The 15637-nt window shown below is 51.8% G+C and overlaps 1 protein-coding gene across 1 annotated transcript in view; it reads right to left on the reverse strand.

The window, feature by feature from the left end:
• Positions 1-10605: 10605 nt before the first annotated feature.
• The window catches only part of ZFR2 (zinc finger RNA binding protein 2), a 49535-nt gene continuing 44503 nt past the window's right edge, over positions 10606-15637 (reverse strand). Inside the window, exon 19 of the mRNA XM_040241608.1 lies at positions 10606-15346. Coding sequence (XP_040097542.1) covers positions 15167-15346 — 180 coding nt within the window. The 3' untranslated portion in view covers positions 10606-15166. The remainder of the gene's footprint in view (positions 15347-15637) is intronic.

Raw genomic sequence — 15637 nt, forward strand, 5'->3', positions numbered from 1 at the left:
GGTGGTGTAATGTACTAATACTGGCAGAGTTTGCCAGGAGGTTTCCTGCTCATCCGGCTCTCTGGGCTCATCTGGGCTCCGTGGATCTGGCTGTGGGATTGTCCCAGGTGCCCCCCGCCCCGCCCCAACTTCCCAGCCACGGGCAGTGCTCTGGACCAAGGGGCTGGGGACCCTGCAGCTAGCGTTCAGCAGGGTCACTGGGGGCCAACCATATATGGCAAACCATCATCACTTGCCCAAAATAGCAGCGCAGCGTCAAAGTGGCCACAGCGGAAAACCAGCAGCACTGTTGGAGTCACACCAGCCTCTGTGGCAGGCCCGGGCGCACGAGGGAGGGCTGCCTGCTCTCCTCAGCACGGCCTGTGCTTATGACTTCCCCGGTGCCCTGGCACCCCGCTGAGCCTTTCTCCTTGATGCCACCAGAGAGGTGGGAGGAGGAGGTTGAATGGGCCTGCTATCTCCCTCTGCAAAAACGTGACACTGTGTCTGAGAAACATCTCCATCCTCCGCTGGACAGGGTCTTTGTCCCATGCTCTGTGAGATGGCCCTACCAGAGAAACCAGAGTTGCTGAGACTGGAGAAGGAGAGTCTTGAGCAAACAGCATCAAGTGCCCTTATCAACAAGGGCTGGCCTGGGAAGGGGAGGCCCCCATGGCATGGGCATGGGGCACGAGGCAGTGCCTGACTCTAGGGGGACAGATTTGAGTCCATGGTTTATGTGGGTCAGAGCTACATAAGGGGTGAGCTCCCTATCCCTGGAGGCATTCAAGAATTGACCACTTTGAATCACAAAGATGTTCTTCCAGTCCCCAGGGTGGTCATACCAGTGTCTCCTGCCTCCTGCCTTCTACCTGCCTGAAGCCAGTGGGTAGCCACATCATGGATCACACCCCCAGACATCCCCAGTCGCGGGCTCTTCACCCTCCAGGTTCCAGTCCTGTTGACTTGATTCTAGAAATTCTCTGGCCTCCCTCCCCAACCCAGGCAAGCCCTGTGGTGCAGGCTGGTGACACAGAAGCCCCCTCACTGCTCCTTTGGCTCCTCCAGGTTTCCTCCTTGTAGTCCTCCACCTTCTACTGCCCAGACAAGGGAAGGACACGTGACTGCGGCCCTCCTTTGCTCCATACCCCTCTGGAACTCCCCATTGCTGAGGGCAGAGCCCAAAGCGCTCAATCTGGTGTTCAGGGCTCTTGTGTTCAACCTCCAGCTGACCTCCCAGGTCTCACCTTCTCCCACCAAGTACCCAGCAGTCTGGCAGCCCTGAACTGCAGGAGTTTGCAAGCATCTGTCCCTGCTGTCCTCTCTGCCTGGAATGTCCTTGCCCTTGTCTGGCTGGCACCCCCAGTTCTCTCCATCTTTACAATGCCCTCTTAGATGTCCCCACTTGTCTCAGAGCAAGACCCCAACCCACTTCCATGCCCTGGAAGCACTAGCCCTCTCTTCTCGCTGTGTGATGGGCGTGGACCTGACCATGGTGACTGAACCCGTCAGCCTGCCTGAGAAGGAACCAGCCCAGGGGAAGCAGAGAGAGGGACTGACTCCCTCAGGAAGAATTAAAATGCTTGGATCCAGCCATGCCTGGAGTTTACGCTCTGCCTCGTGTTGGAAGCTGGTCTTTGCTTTTTGGAGGCTTCACACTGACTCAATGGTTTGAGCAAACTTTGGGAGATGGTGAAGGACAGGGAAGCCCGACGTGCTGCAGTCCATGGGGTTGCAAAGAGTCAGGCATGAGCGACTGAACAACAACAAATACGGAAAATGGGACCAGAAGTTGGGTGTTGAGATGAATGGATTCTGTGATGTGGAACTGGTGAGTCAGGTTGAGTTGCCTTAAACCCAGCTGGAGAAGAAGGAACTCTTGGGTGTTCCCTTCCATGAGCTGCTAAATATACCTTCCACCCACCGGGTCAGGTGGTGCTGACTTTCCTTGCTCGCCACAGAGAAGCCCTGATGGACCCACCCTGTCCCCCTCCGAAGGCTTTTCTTTTCCTCGTCCAAATCTCACTGTTCTTCACCTTTCTCTTCTTTCTATTTTCACTGTTGTAGTTTGGCTACCCCTCCCATCAACAACCTCAGATATGCAGATTCTACTACTCTAATGGCAGAAAGTGGAGAGGAACTAAAGAGCCTCTTGATGAGGGTGAAGGAGGAGAGTGAAGAAGCTGGCTTAAAACACAACATTAAGAAAACTAAGATGATGGCATCTGGTCCCATCACTTCATGGCAAATAGATGGGGAAACAATGGAAACAGCAATAGACTCTATTTTCTTGGGCTCCAAAATCACTGCGGATGGTGACTGCAGCCATAAAATTAAAAGACGCTTGCTCCTTGGAAGAAAAACTATGACAAACCTAGACCTGTATTAAAAAGCAGAGACATCACTTTGCTGACAAGCATCTGTCTAGTCAAAACTATGGTTGTTCCAGTAGTCATGTACAGATGTGAGAGTTGGACCATAAAGAAGGCTGAGCGCTGAAAAGTTGATGCTTTCAAATTGTGGTGCTGGAGAAGACGCTTGAGAGGCCCTTGGACAGCAAGGAGAGCAAACCAGTCAATCCTAAAGGAAATCAACCCTGAATATTCATTGGAAGGACTGATGCTGGAGCTCCAGTACTTTGGCCATCTGATAAGAGCCGACTCATTGGAAAAGACCCTGATGCTGGGAAAGATTGAGGGCAGGAGAAGGGGAGACAGAGGATGGGATGGTTGGATATCACAGACTGAATGGGCATGACTTTGAAAACACTCCAGGAGATGGTGAAGGACAGGGAAGCCTGGCGTGAGGCAGTCCATGGGGTCGCAAAGGGTCAGACATGACTGAGCAACTGAACAACAGCAATAATAATGACCACTGTGTGTCATTTGACAGGCACTTCCTGTTACGCACCAGTTGGGACTGCGATCAGCTCCACCAAGGTGGGGCACTGGTCTCCTCTTCCTCAGAGCTCCCAGGCTTGCTCCCACCTCAGGGCCTTTGCATTCCTGGGCCTCCTGCCTGGGACACTTCCGCAGGTGTACCCCACCTTCCAGAACCCCACAGAAAATTTCAGCCCGCTGACACTTCACACCATCTTCCCCTGGAGCCCTGTAGAACCACCGCAGGCAGAAGGAACGCAGACCCTACTGCGTCTTGTTCGCTGGCTGCGTCTTCTCTAGAACATCAGCCGCCTGAGGGCAGAGCTTATAGATGATATCCTTCACTGCTGTGGCCTCAGTACCTGATTCAGAGGAGGTGCTCAGAACACACTTAAAAAAATATTTAATTGTTTTTGGCTGTGCTGGGTCTTTGATGCTGCGTGTGGGCTTTCTCTGCTTGCAGCCAGTGGGGCTACTCTTTGTTCTGGTGCGAGGCCTTCTCTCTGAGGCGCCTTCTCTTGTTGCGGAGCACAGTCTCTAGGGTGCCCGGGCTTCAGTAGTTGTGGCGCACAGGCTTAGTTGCTCCACACCATGTGGGAACTTCCCAGATCAGGGATCGGACCGGTGTCCCCTGCATTCGTAGGCAGATTCTTAATGACTAGACCACCAGGGAAGTCCCAAAATGTACTTTTAAAGCCAGTGAATACTGGGAGAGACGAGCTAGTGAGCAGTGCCTGTTACTTGTGAGGTGAGTGCTCTTATTGGACCCATTTTGCAGACAAGAAAGCTGAGGCTCAGAGGGGTCAGACTCAGTCATGTCAGACTCTTTGCGACCCCATGGACTGTAGGCTGCTAGGCTCCCCTGTCCTTGGGATTCTCTAGGCAAGACTACTGGAGTGGGTTGCCATGCTCTTCTCCAAGAGATCTTCCCCACCCACATCTCCTATGGATTCTGCATTGCAGGTGGATTCTTTACCCACTCAGCCACCTGGGAAGCCCACCCTTGGACATAGGAGCTTTGAACCCAGGCCAATCCAGCTCCAGGACCCACACACTGACTGCCCAGCAAGGTGTGGGGCACATGGTAGATCCCCCAAATAGAATGAACCTATAAGAGCTCCCTGGATGTGGAGGGCCAGCTGCTGCCAGCTGTGGGGACGGCTGAGTTGCTGGGTTCCCAGCTGATCTGCAGCTGGAGCACACACCGGCTCGAACTGCCCCAGTTAGCACACCTTTAAATTTAGCTTTCTCTCCCTGCCAGGGGACATGGGGATTCAGCACGGGAACACTCCCTTCTTTCGAGGAAAAATGCTTTGCAACTGGAGTGCGGGCCACTGGGCCACTCCTGCCTGGTCCAAGGAAGGGCCTCTCAGGCAGTGTACTCTGGGTGCCAGGGTGAGCTTTAAGCGGATCTGCCTTTAATGGGAGAGGCTCCCTGCTCTTCCGCAGTCCCGTGTCCTGTCTTCCTGGACCAGAAGTGGAGCCAGGTGCCTCATTTCCCAGCCATGCTTATGGGTTCAATATGTGTAGCCTGGGTCCATATCACTTCCTGATTTAACATCTCCCCTGGGGATGTCCCTGGTGTCCAGTGGTTAAGAACCTGCCTTGCAGTGGAGGAGATGCAGCTTTGATCCCTGGTTGGGGAACTAAGAGCCCACATGCCATGCAACAACTAACCCCTCCCTTGTATTGCAACTACTGAGCTTGCTTGTCACAACTAGAGAGTCCATGCACCACAACAAAGATATCTGCATGACGCAGTGAAGATCCCACATGTCACAGCTAAGATCCAATGCAACCAAACAAACCAAAAACCTCCCCGGATGCCAGCTGTGCTCATAAAACCCAGCTCCTGGCTACGGCTCTCACCTCTGCTCACTTTTCTCTCCTGTTCCCAGATGAGCCGGCACTGTCCAGCCCCAGGGCCTTTGCACATGCCAATTTCTCCTAGCACGTGCTCCCCCAAGCTCTTTGCAAGGCAGGCTCCTTCTTAGCACTTCCAACAACGCCTCTGAGACCCTTCCCGTCCACCCAGAGGGGCCGCCCACCAGCCAAGCCTGATTACTGCCTGTTACCCTGTCTCACTCGCTCTTGTCAGTTACCTGGGATCTGCCTTGCTCTCCTTGATGGAGCGTAGGCTCCATGAGCAAGGGCAGAGGCTGGGTGTGGCCTGGGCAATCATTTATCTCTGGAGCCTGGCATGGGGGAGGCTCTCCCAGCACAAAAGAATACAGAATCATGTGAGAGGGTAAACTTAGAGGAAGAGCAGGTGACCCACAAGGTGCCCGGAGACTTGCCCCTGCTCTCCATCAAGGGCCACGTGTCTTTTCTTCTTTTTTACTATGCATATTTTTTGGTTGCACTGGGTCTTAGTTGCAGCCTGTGGGATCTAGTTCCCTGACCAGGGTTCGAACCTGGGCCCCCTGCATTGGGAGCCCTGAGTCTTAGCCACTGGACCACCAGGGAAACCCCAAGAGCTGCAAGTCTTAACTACTCATTTCTGCTGCGGTGGCACGGAAGCCGCCGTAGAGAGAGAGGACACAAAGGAAAGAGAACAGGTATGGCTGCCTTCCAATGAAATGTTACTTATGTACGCTGAAATTTCAGCTTCATGTACTATTCATGCGTCATGCAATATGGCTTTCTCCCCAGCCATTAAAAATGTAAAGAACCATTTTTAGCTCCCGGGATGCACAAAATCAGACGATGCATGCTAGATGGTGGGTAAGTGGGCTGTGGTTTGCTGACCTGTGGTCTCTGTCTTTATTTTCTTATAATGTAGGCACATTTTCTAATCTATTTGATCCTATAAGTGCACTCCTCATCAATTAAATTGAATGTGGAGACTTTCCTGATGGTCCAGTGGCTAAGACTTGGGGCTCACAATGCAGGGGGCCCAGGTTCCATCCCTGGTCGGGGAACTAGACCCCATATGCCAGTAAAGTAATACTCCAGTGCAACCAAGTAAATAAATGTTTAAAAGAAAAAAATGAAATATGTTGCTGTTCATGGCACACAGGAAGTTCTCAAGTGCTTTCCAAACCACATAAAGCTCCTCGACTCAGCAATAGGCCCCTCGAGGGTATGTGTGTTTTCTTCTTGTCAAAATTAATAGTAGCAATATTTGTAGAACCTTTGGCTCTGTGCTGAAGACTGTACAAAGCTTAAGAAAAACTGTTTTAAACAAAGCACCGTGTGTCTCACTCCTCAGTGGTTTACACATCTCTGGATTTATCATTGGAATGTTTATTGTCCATTGATTTCAGGAATAGACTTAACTCTATGAGATATGTTTCTTTCTCCAAAGTTCTCAAACAAAGGTATCATGATTTTTGTTTAAATGAATATTCAGTGCTTATATTATATGAAACTTTTGTTCACAGTGCGACAGTGTCCACTGAGGAACACTTTTATTTTCTAAGACTTGCTCTTTGCTCTTCCTGGAGTTAGTGATTGCCTTTGTTTTGTATGTCTATGACTCTCTCTCTCCCCGAGCTCCTCGAGTGGAACTAACTACCCCAGACAGGAGCAGCTGTTGCCTGGTTGTGCTTCTGACCCCTCTTTCTTTAGCACCCAGGATTCCTGAGATGTAGCTCCAGTTTCTTGGGTCCAAGTCTCCTGTTTGTTGGTTTGTGCCTTTGTTTTAGGAATTCATACTCCCTGGGCATTCCCAGAGAAGGTGTTTTCCTTCACTCTCCTGTGTGATTGGTGGTCTGACTGAGGACAAGTGCTTTGGGTAGCAGAGTGCCCTGGGTACCCAGTCCCTTGCCTCAGGCCTTCCAGCTTCCAATCTTGGACAGCTAAATAATCTGAACTGTTCTGCTTCCTCATTTTCTGCTTGTCACTTTTTTTCCCCCTCCTCGTTTCTCTTTGGAAGCTTGTAGAATCTTCTCTGTCTCCTTTCGTTTTTGTTGTTCAGTCGCTCAGTTGTCTCTGACTCTTTGTGACCCCATGGGCTACAGCATGCCAGCCTTCCCTGTCCTTCACCGATTTCTGGAGTTTGCTCAGGCTCTCATCCACTGAGTCGGTGATGCCATCCAACCATCTCATCCTCTATCGCCCCTTCTCCTCCTGCCCTCAATCTTTCTCAGCATCAGAGTCTTTTCCAGTGAGTTGGCTCTTCACGTCATGTGGCCAAAGGATTGGAGCTTCAGCTTCAGCATCAGTCCTTCCAATGAATATTCAGGGTTGATTTCCTTTAGGATTAACTGGTTTGATCTCCTTGCTGTCCAGGGGACTCAAGAGTCTTCTCCAGCATCACAGTTCAAAAATATCAGTTCTTTGGCCCTCAGCCTTTTTTATGGTTCAACGCTCACATCCATACATGACTACTGGAAAAACCGTAGCCTTGACGATACAGACCTTTGTTGGCAAAGTGATGTCTCTGCCCTCCCCACCCAAATTCTTATTTACGTGGCTGCCTCAGGTTTTAGTTGCAGCACGTAGAATCTTCACTGTGACATGTGGAATCTAGTTCCCTGACCAAGGATCAAACCCAGGCCTCCTGCATTGGGAGTGCAGAGTCTTGGCCACTGGACCACCAGGGAAGTCCCTCTGTCTTCTCTTTACTCTCCACATCCTGCCCTTTTACAGTGTGGGTTTGCTGTGGACCTATTTTCACCTGTGATGCTGTACATTTGGTGGGCTCAGTCATGTTTTCCATTCCTGGCAAACTTTTTGGATGACGTCACTGGTGATTTTTTCCACTTTTGATGTCCCTGGTCTGTCTCTGTGGAACTCTTCTTAGTCACATATTGGGCTTTCTGAATTGATCTAATTTTCTTGTCTACATTATTTTTTCTTTTTGTCTTCTGTTTTGTTTTTTTTTTTCTCGTCCAACCCTTCTGTTGCCATTTGAATTTCGATCATCAGGTTTTTTATTTCCAAGGGTTTTTTTCTGGTTCTTGGAACATTCCTCTTCAAAGGGCAAATTTAAACTTGTTTCCTGGCTCATGTACTTTCTACTTGTTCTCTGAGGATAGTATATATACATGTTTGTTTTTTTTTTTTCCCTAGACTGCTTTCTTTTGTTCTTCTTCTTTCCTCCAAGTTGTGTGCTCACACATGCTCAGTTACTTCAGTCATGTCCAACTCTTTGCAACCCTGTGCGGTGTAGCTTGCCAGGCCCCCCTGTTCATGGCGATTCTCCAGGCAAGAATACTGGAGTGGGTTGCCCTTGCTTCCTCCAGGTGATCTTCTTGACTTGGGGATCAAACCCGTGCCTCTTATGTCTCCTGCATTGGCAGACGGGTTCTTTACCACTGAGCCACCTGTGAAGCCCTCCTCCCAGTTTTTTCCGGCTTCTTTGATGGGTATACTCAAGAGGAGAGGGCTACAGAGCTGACAGGAAGCTGCTCACTGTGGGAGTGGCTTCACTCTGGGGTGATTATGGGGGGACTGGCCACTACTGGGGAGTGCTCGAACATCAGCAGCACCTGTGGGGTTTTTCTCACTCACATGCATGTTCTGTGTATGACTTCCATCTTAATCACTGGTGTTCGCCCTCACCCCTGCCCTCCACTGTGCCCATATCCCTGGGACTAAACACTTCTGGGCAGCAAGCATTTTTAAAAAATGCATTTTATGTCTGTGTCTCCATTGTTGCTGTTCTTCAGTTGCTCAGTCATGTCTGACTCTTTGCCACCCCATGGACTGCAGCATGCCAGGCCTCCCTGTCCCTCACCATCTCCCGGAGTTTGCCCGAGTTCATGTTCATTGCATCGGTGATGCCACCCAGCCATCTCATCCTCTGACACCCTCTTCTGCTTCTGCCCTTGATCTTTCCCAGCATCAGGGACATTTTTGCTGCTCTGAAAATAGGTTCATCAGTACCATCTTTCTAGATTCCATATGTATGTGTTAATATATGATATTTGTCTTTCTCTTTCTAACTTCACTCCTATAATAGGGAGGTTCAAGAGGGAGGAGACATATGTACACCTATGGCTAATTCATGTTGATGTATGGCAGAAATGAAACCAATATTGTAAAGCAATTATCCTTCAATTAAACATAAATAAAAAATTTTTTTAAACCATGCTGCAACTAAGCCTGGTGCACCACCACTGCTGAGCCTGTGCTCCAGGGCCCATGAGCTGCAGCTACTGAGCCAGTGTGCCCTAGAGCCCGTGCTCTGAGACAAGAGAGGCCACTGCAACGAGAAGCACGCATAAAGCAACAGAAGCCCAATGTATTTTATTATTGAGCTCTCTCCACCGCCCTGCAAGGTTGGTGCTAATGAGTCTTAATCCAATTTCATAAGAGGCTCTGGGAAGTGAAGTGAGCTCCTGACACCCCATGGCTAATATGTTAAAGGGCCACGGAGTCACCCTTTCTGAGTGAAGTGACTCTGGCTCTGCTTTGGGTTCTCCCAAGGAAGGCAATGTTTGCAGATTGTTGTTGTTCGGCTAATAGGTCATGTCTGACTCTCTGTGACCCCAGGGACTGCAGCATGCCAGCCTTCCCTGTCCTTCACGGTCTCCTGTAGTTTGCTCAAACTCATGTCCATTGAGTTGATTTGCTGAGTGAACATTGAATCAACCTCAGCATTCTCAGTCGGGGACAGAGAGAGGTCCCACGAGAAATGACCCATGGCACATGATAAGGTGTTCCATCAACACATGTTGCATGAATGAGATGCTGATAGAACAGCAGCTGAACATCCAAGACACGGCAGGGGGAGACCTAACTGTTAAACGTATGTGCAGGAAAGTATCTTGGAAAATGAGAGGGCGTGGGGACTGGAGTCGGTCTCTTTAGTTTAAAGTGGCGGTGGGGTGGGGGTGGAATTCACACAGCTCTGATGGAATGTGGTCTTGCGCATGGAAGTTTCAAATGCCTTAAAATGTTCATTCCTTTAAACATTCAGGAAGGTGTTTACCGAGGTGTAATTCGTAATCTGCAATCTAAACATCCAACAGTAAGAGAACAATTAAGCAAATTAGGGTACTCATGCAGTGGAATGCTACACACCTATTAAAAACTACATCTCTTCAAAGGAGAAACATTGTATGACATCCCTTGTATGTGGAATCTAAAAAGAAATGATAGAAATGAACTTACAAAACATAAAGAGACTCACAGACTTAGAGAAGGAATTTATGGTTGCCAAAAGGAAGGGGATAGTTAGGGAGCTTGGTATGGACATGTATACACTGCTATATTTAAAACAGATAATCAATAAGGGCCTGCTGTATAGCACATGGAACTCTGCTCAATGTTACGTGGCAGCCTGAATGGGAGGGGGGTTGTGGTGGGAATGGATACATGTACATGTATGGCTGAGTCCCACATGTATGGCTGAGTCCCTTCACTCTCCACCTGAAACTATCACAACATTGTTAATTGACTCTACCAAAGTACATAATAAGTTAAAGAGAAAAAACAGACCAAAAAACTACATCTCTTCATAGTAGCCAAAAAGTGGAAGTGACCCAAATGTCCATCAACTGGTGAATGGATCAAATGTGGTCCATCCACACACATGTAGTCAAAGCTATGGTTTTTTCCTGAAGTCATTTATGGATGTGAGAGCTGGACCATATTTCAGCACCTTGATAATAATAAAAAAGATTTGTCTCCAAAGGTCTCCAGAAGAATTAAATTAGAAAAACTGTATCTAAGCACCTTGAAAACACAGCTGAGAAATCAAAGTTGTTATAATGTCAAGTGAAGAAAAGGAGGAAAGAAAGTAGTATAAACAGTGCACCTGTAACCAAGAGTGTCAAAAATGAGAAAATTGGAAGGAAACAGTATTAATGATGGCTGATTTTATTTCCCTTCTCCCATTTTTTTCTGAGATTTCCAAGATTTTTGTAATTGAAAAAAGCCAGTGCATGAAAAGAGAATTTTACTGTGTTAAAATAGACATGGTACCATAGACAAATAAAATAGACAAAATACTACTGTAACCATTTTTAGAGGCACAGCTCAGTGGCATTAAGCGTATTCATATGGTTGCACAATCCCCACCATCATATGATGCAGTCATTCATATGATTCCCTACCATCATCTCCAGAACTTTCTCATCTTCCCAAACTGAAACTCTGCCCCCAAGAAACAGTGACTTTCCCCTCCCCTCCCCCAGCCCCCAGCCCCTGCCATCTCCTTCCTGTCTCTACAGATCTGACTCCTCTAGGACCTCCTGTGAGTGGAATAAGACAGTGTGTGTCCTTCTGTGTCTGGGTTATCTCACTGGGCATCATGTCCCCAAGGTTCATCCATGTTGTGGCAGGTGTCAGAACCTCCTTCCTTTTTAAGGCTGAGTAATATTCCACCACGTGAGTGACCATATTGTTTATTCATCATCTGTTATGGACACTTGGCTTTTGGCTTTTTCTCACCATTTGGCTGCTGTGAATCCTGCTGCTGTGAAAATGGGTGTTCCATGAACAGCAAATATCTGTTTTCTAATATATTTTTCAGAGCTTGGGCAGATATATAGAGGGTGACACTCCCCATGCCCAGCTGCCTACTCTGGGCTGCCTTTTCCATGAATCCTCTGGCCTGTTCACTCCAAAGAGCCTTGATTCGCTTACCTGAAACATCTTCTCAGCCCTGGGAGCTGAACTAACAGGTGACCAGGGAGAGGATGGAGCCAACATCTCTCCAAACAAGTTCAGACCGGCAGAGCCCAGAGATGCTTCCTGTACCACTGAGCATGACTTATCTAGACCAGCGGCTGCAGCGTGTTTTCGTGGTTTTCATTCAGTGTTATTGGTGACTTAGCAGGTGGGGTTGCAGGCAGGTCTACCCTCTCATGTTTGTCTCTCCTGGACTGCCTGCCGGCTCTGGCTCTGGCCCTGCCCACACCACCCGCGTCATCCCTCCCACACGCAACACCATCTCCTAGCAACCGGGCTGGCCTCCAGCATCCCACAGGCTGAGGTCCCGGTTCGCTGCTGTCTCTGGCTGCTTTTCTCCCCCCGTCCCCCCACAGCCGTCTCAGTTCTCAAGTACCTGGTCCTGAGTCTCCCTGCCAGCCGCCTGCCTGCTCTGGGGTCCTCTACCCTGCAGGAAGAGGGCTGGGAAGCAAAGCTGAGAAGCCACTGCTCTTCAGGCCTGCAGCAGGCACCACCGCCTGGGCGTTCCGTCCATCTGGACTGAGTACATCGTTCACCAGCTGTCTGAGTCTGTGGCTGTGTTGCCTAAACTCGGTGTCTCGCAGTTGCTAGGGGGGCAGATTTAACTCTCTGTCAGCTGGGCTGGTTTTAAACCACCTGATGGAGGAGGTCACACCTGTCTTCCCCAGGAGGCAGGGATGGGACGGTGAGCCATGGTTTGTGAGATTCTGGGAGCTGCCATGGCCAGGATGAGAGAGGCTCACGGTAGTGGGACAGGGTTGCACCTGTGACTGTCCACTACCCCCAAAAAATGCCAACCCGTTCTCCCTTCCCTCCATCCTCTCCCTGCCTTAGCCAAAGGCCCTCACCCCGACTGGTACGGTAATCTGGGATGAGACCAGAACAGGAGCTGTCATTTCATCTGCTGGGAAAGGAATTCCTCCAACACAGAGACCCATCTTTGTGGGCAGGGGCATGGCTTCAAGTATTAACAAACTGGCTACACTTGGTGTCTTCTAGACCCGGGGTACCGTGGTGAGTTAAACAGATGCACAGTTTCTGTCCACAGACAGTTCATAGTCCTGGGGGTGGTGGCGGGCAGGGGGGAAGGCAGATAACAAACTATTTTAGTCGGTTCTGTGTGGGTCTGAAGGAAGTAGACAGAGTTATGTGACAGGCCGAAGGGGTCAAGAGCTTCCCTGGTTGGCTCAGATGGTATATAATCTGCTTGCAGTGCAGGAGACGTGGGTTTGTTCCCTGGTTTGGGAAGATTCCCTGGAGAAGGGAATGGCAACCCACTCCAGTATTCCTACCTGGAGAATTCCATGGACAGAGGGGCCTGGTGGGATACAGTCATGGGGTCACAAAGAGTCAGATATGACTCAGTGACTAACACTTTCACTGAGGAGGTCTAGGAGGCCTCTCTGAGACCCAGAGGAGAAGAGCAGTGGCTATACATACAGGTTGGGGAGGGGCTTACCAGGCAGTGGGAATAGCATGTGCAAAGGCCCTGGGGCAGCAGGACATGGGGCTGGTTCACTGAGGACCAGCAGAGACTAGTCGGTCTGGAGTGGAGACACTGAGGTGGAGGGTGGCCCCTGGGGTTCCTCTGGGGGCATTGTCGGAATCGGGGGTTTTATCTTGGGTGCAGTCCTGAGTTTTACCCAGAGCCCCAGCTGCTGGAGGACTAAAGCTGTGAGTGGACCAGCAGGCAGGGAACCAACAGGACTTCTTATTGGCTTGGCCCAGAGGAACCCAGGAGGACTCCCCAGTAGTGGTGGCGGTGGTAGCCTGGGCAGCTGGGTGAACAGCAGGGCTGTGGATGGAGATGCAGAGGGGGAGGGGTGTGTGGGCAAGGCTGCCCTGCGTGAGTGGACGGCGTCCTCTGTGCCTGATCTGTGACCACGGCCAAGACCTGCTCAGGGGCTGCTCTGTCTCCTGGCATTGTGGGGATGCCACTCCCCCAGGAAGGGCCGGGAAGCGGAGGAGAGCAGCCTACCCTCCTGGGGAGGTCGAGTGGTCAGGCACCAGCTGGCCACTTCCTGTTCCTGGTAGATACTGCTCCAGCTAGAACCAGACTCAGCTCTGAACGCACCAGAGGGCTGATGCTCCCCGGCCCAGCCCTGAGCAGGAAGTGCTGGCCGTCTCCCTGCCCGGGTCTGTGCTCACGGGCATGTGCTACTGCCACCAGGGGCCACGCGACCTTGCCTGCCTCCTACCCCTGTGGCCTCCCAACCACTGCCTGGGGATGACCCGGGGCATGCCCCTGGGCACTTGAAGCTGTCAGGGGCTCAGCTGTGACAGGTTTCCTTATCTGGACCCCCTCCCACTGCCCCCTGAGGTTTGCAATGAGGACTTGGGAAAACAGCAGGGGAGCTCTTGGTAGGGGGCCTGTAGGGGCAGAGCCACCCCTCCCAACTCAGCTTGGTTGCCCCCTCTTGCAGGAAGCCTTCTGGGTCCCACCACCTGCTGACAGCCTGCCGATAAGAGTATCTCCTGGACCAGGCCAGGCTGGCTTCCTGGAGTGGCTGTGGATGTGTGTGAGATGAGTGCTGTGGGTGTTGGATCCCTGGTGTTGGGGTGGGGGTCTGCAGAGCCTTGGGGAGATGCCCTGGCTGCTCAGGGTCCTGCCTGGAGCCCAGCAGGGTCACTGCGTCCCGAGGAAGGACTGTGTGGGCCACACCAAGACACAAGCACATCTCGTTTACTCCCCACCCCCCAAGCTTCCAGGTGGTTCTACGAAGACACTAGATGTGAAGCTGCACACAGGCTGTCCCTCAAATGCAGAGGTAAACTGAAAACAGTCAGGTGACCAGGAGAGATGGTGTCCGCCCAAAGATGGACATGTCCCCTTCAGCACCACTGGGCAGCCAGGCGAGAGAAGTAGCCAAGAGGGAAGTGTGGACAGATGGGGGCGGGGACTGGGGGGGGTGCTTCCAGGCCCACCTACTGGGGTGGGGGACGCCTGATCTTATGCCCCACCCTGGGCAGAGCCCCCAGACCCTGCGTCCGAGGGGCAGGCCCTGGACCCATGTTGGCTGCACCTATGCGAGGAGGACGGGAGAAAGAGGAGGCAAACCAGCCCCAAATGAGGCGCACAGAGCGGCTCCTCACAGTGCAGAAGGCACGCAGCGGCACAGCATGCAGACCAGGGGGGTCACTCGTGTTCAAGGGGTCAGGGGCCCGCCCAGCCTGCACCCTCACCACCCAGGGCCCCCCTCCATGGCGGGCGGGGGTGAGCCCAGCTCAGACCCTGCAAACCTCTGGCCAAGCCTCCAGCCTGGGGAGCTGTCACAGGTGGTGTGTTTGGAACCAGCTGGGCTTGGGGATGGGGGACCCCAGCTTGGGCACACTCCCAGGCTTGGCCAACACCCCCTTCCAACCTGCTTCCAGGGCAGGCTTCCTGATGTGGGGCCCTCAGTGGGCTTGCCCATGTTGAGTTGAATCCACGGGTGCTGGGCGCATCCACACGAGGTCATTAAAAACCCACACCCTTCGCAGGCCACAGGGTGACTTTAAAGCTAGCAAGAAATGCCAGGGTTTACGGTTGTGCTGCCCCTTCTCACCCCAGGGTGAAGGGAGGCCTTGGGTGCTGCGCCCAAATCCCACAGCTCAAATTGCCAGATGAAGAGAGCTCACTAATGGTTTAAGCACAGGTGTGTTTAAAGGAAACTACAGAATGTTACTGCAAAGGGAGACGTGGGCTGTTGGTGTCAGGGGTGAAGCGGCCGCTCAGCAGCAGCGGGTCAGGTCCCATTGGGGAGGCGAGGCCGCTTCCTCTGGTCGCTGCCCCCCTTGGCCTCCAGCTCGCCTGCCTCCCGTGGCCTCTTCCGGAAGCGCGCCCCCAGCCTGATTCTGGGGGGCGGCAGCGGGTCGATGCCCAGGATCTTGTGGATCTGCCGGAACGCCAACATGCGCAGGGCGTGCTGGGGGCAGACCAGCTGTCAGGACCCGTCTGCCCGTGCCCACTGGCCCGCCTCACACAGCCTGCGCAGACTCAGGCATCCTCGCACCCTCCCAGCAGTGGCCAAGCTCGAAGCACCTCTGGGCGCGAGGAACTGTGCTGGGAGCTGTCCATACCCGCTGGTGCCAAGGACGCTGCCCGGAAGCCAGGAACCTCAGCTCTTCCTTGTCTGCTAAGGGGACCCTGGGCCCTGCCTCTCCCAGCTGGGCTCTGATCAACAGCAATTTGACTCTTTCCACTTAAGACCCTTCAC

The sequence above is a fragment of the Oryx dammah genome, unplaced genomic scaffold, assembly GCF_014754425.2.
Source record: "Oryx dammah isolate SB20612 unplaced genomic scaffold, SCBI_Odam_1.1 HiC_scaffold_5, whole genome shotgun sequence".
NCBI classification, from domain to species: domain Eukaryota; kingdom Metazoa; phylum Chordata; class Mammalia; order Artiodactyla; family Bovidae; genus Oryx; species Oryx dammah.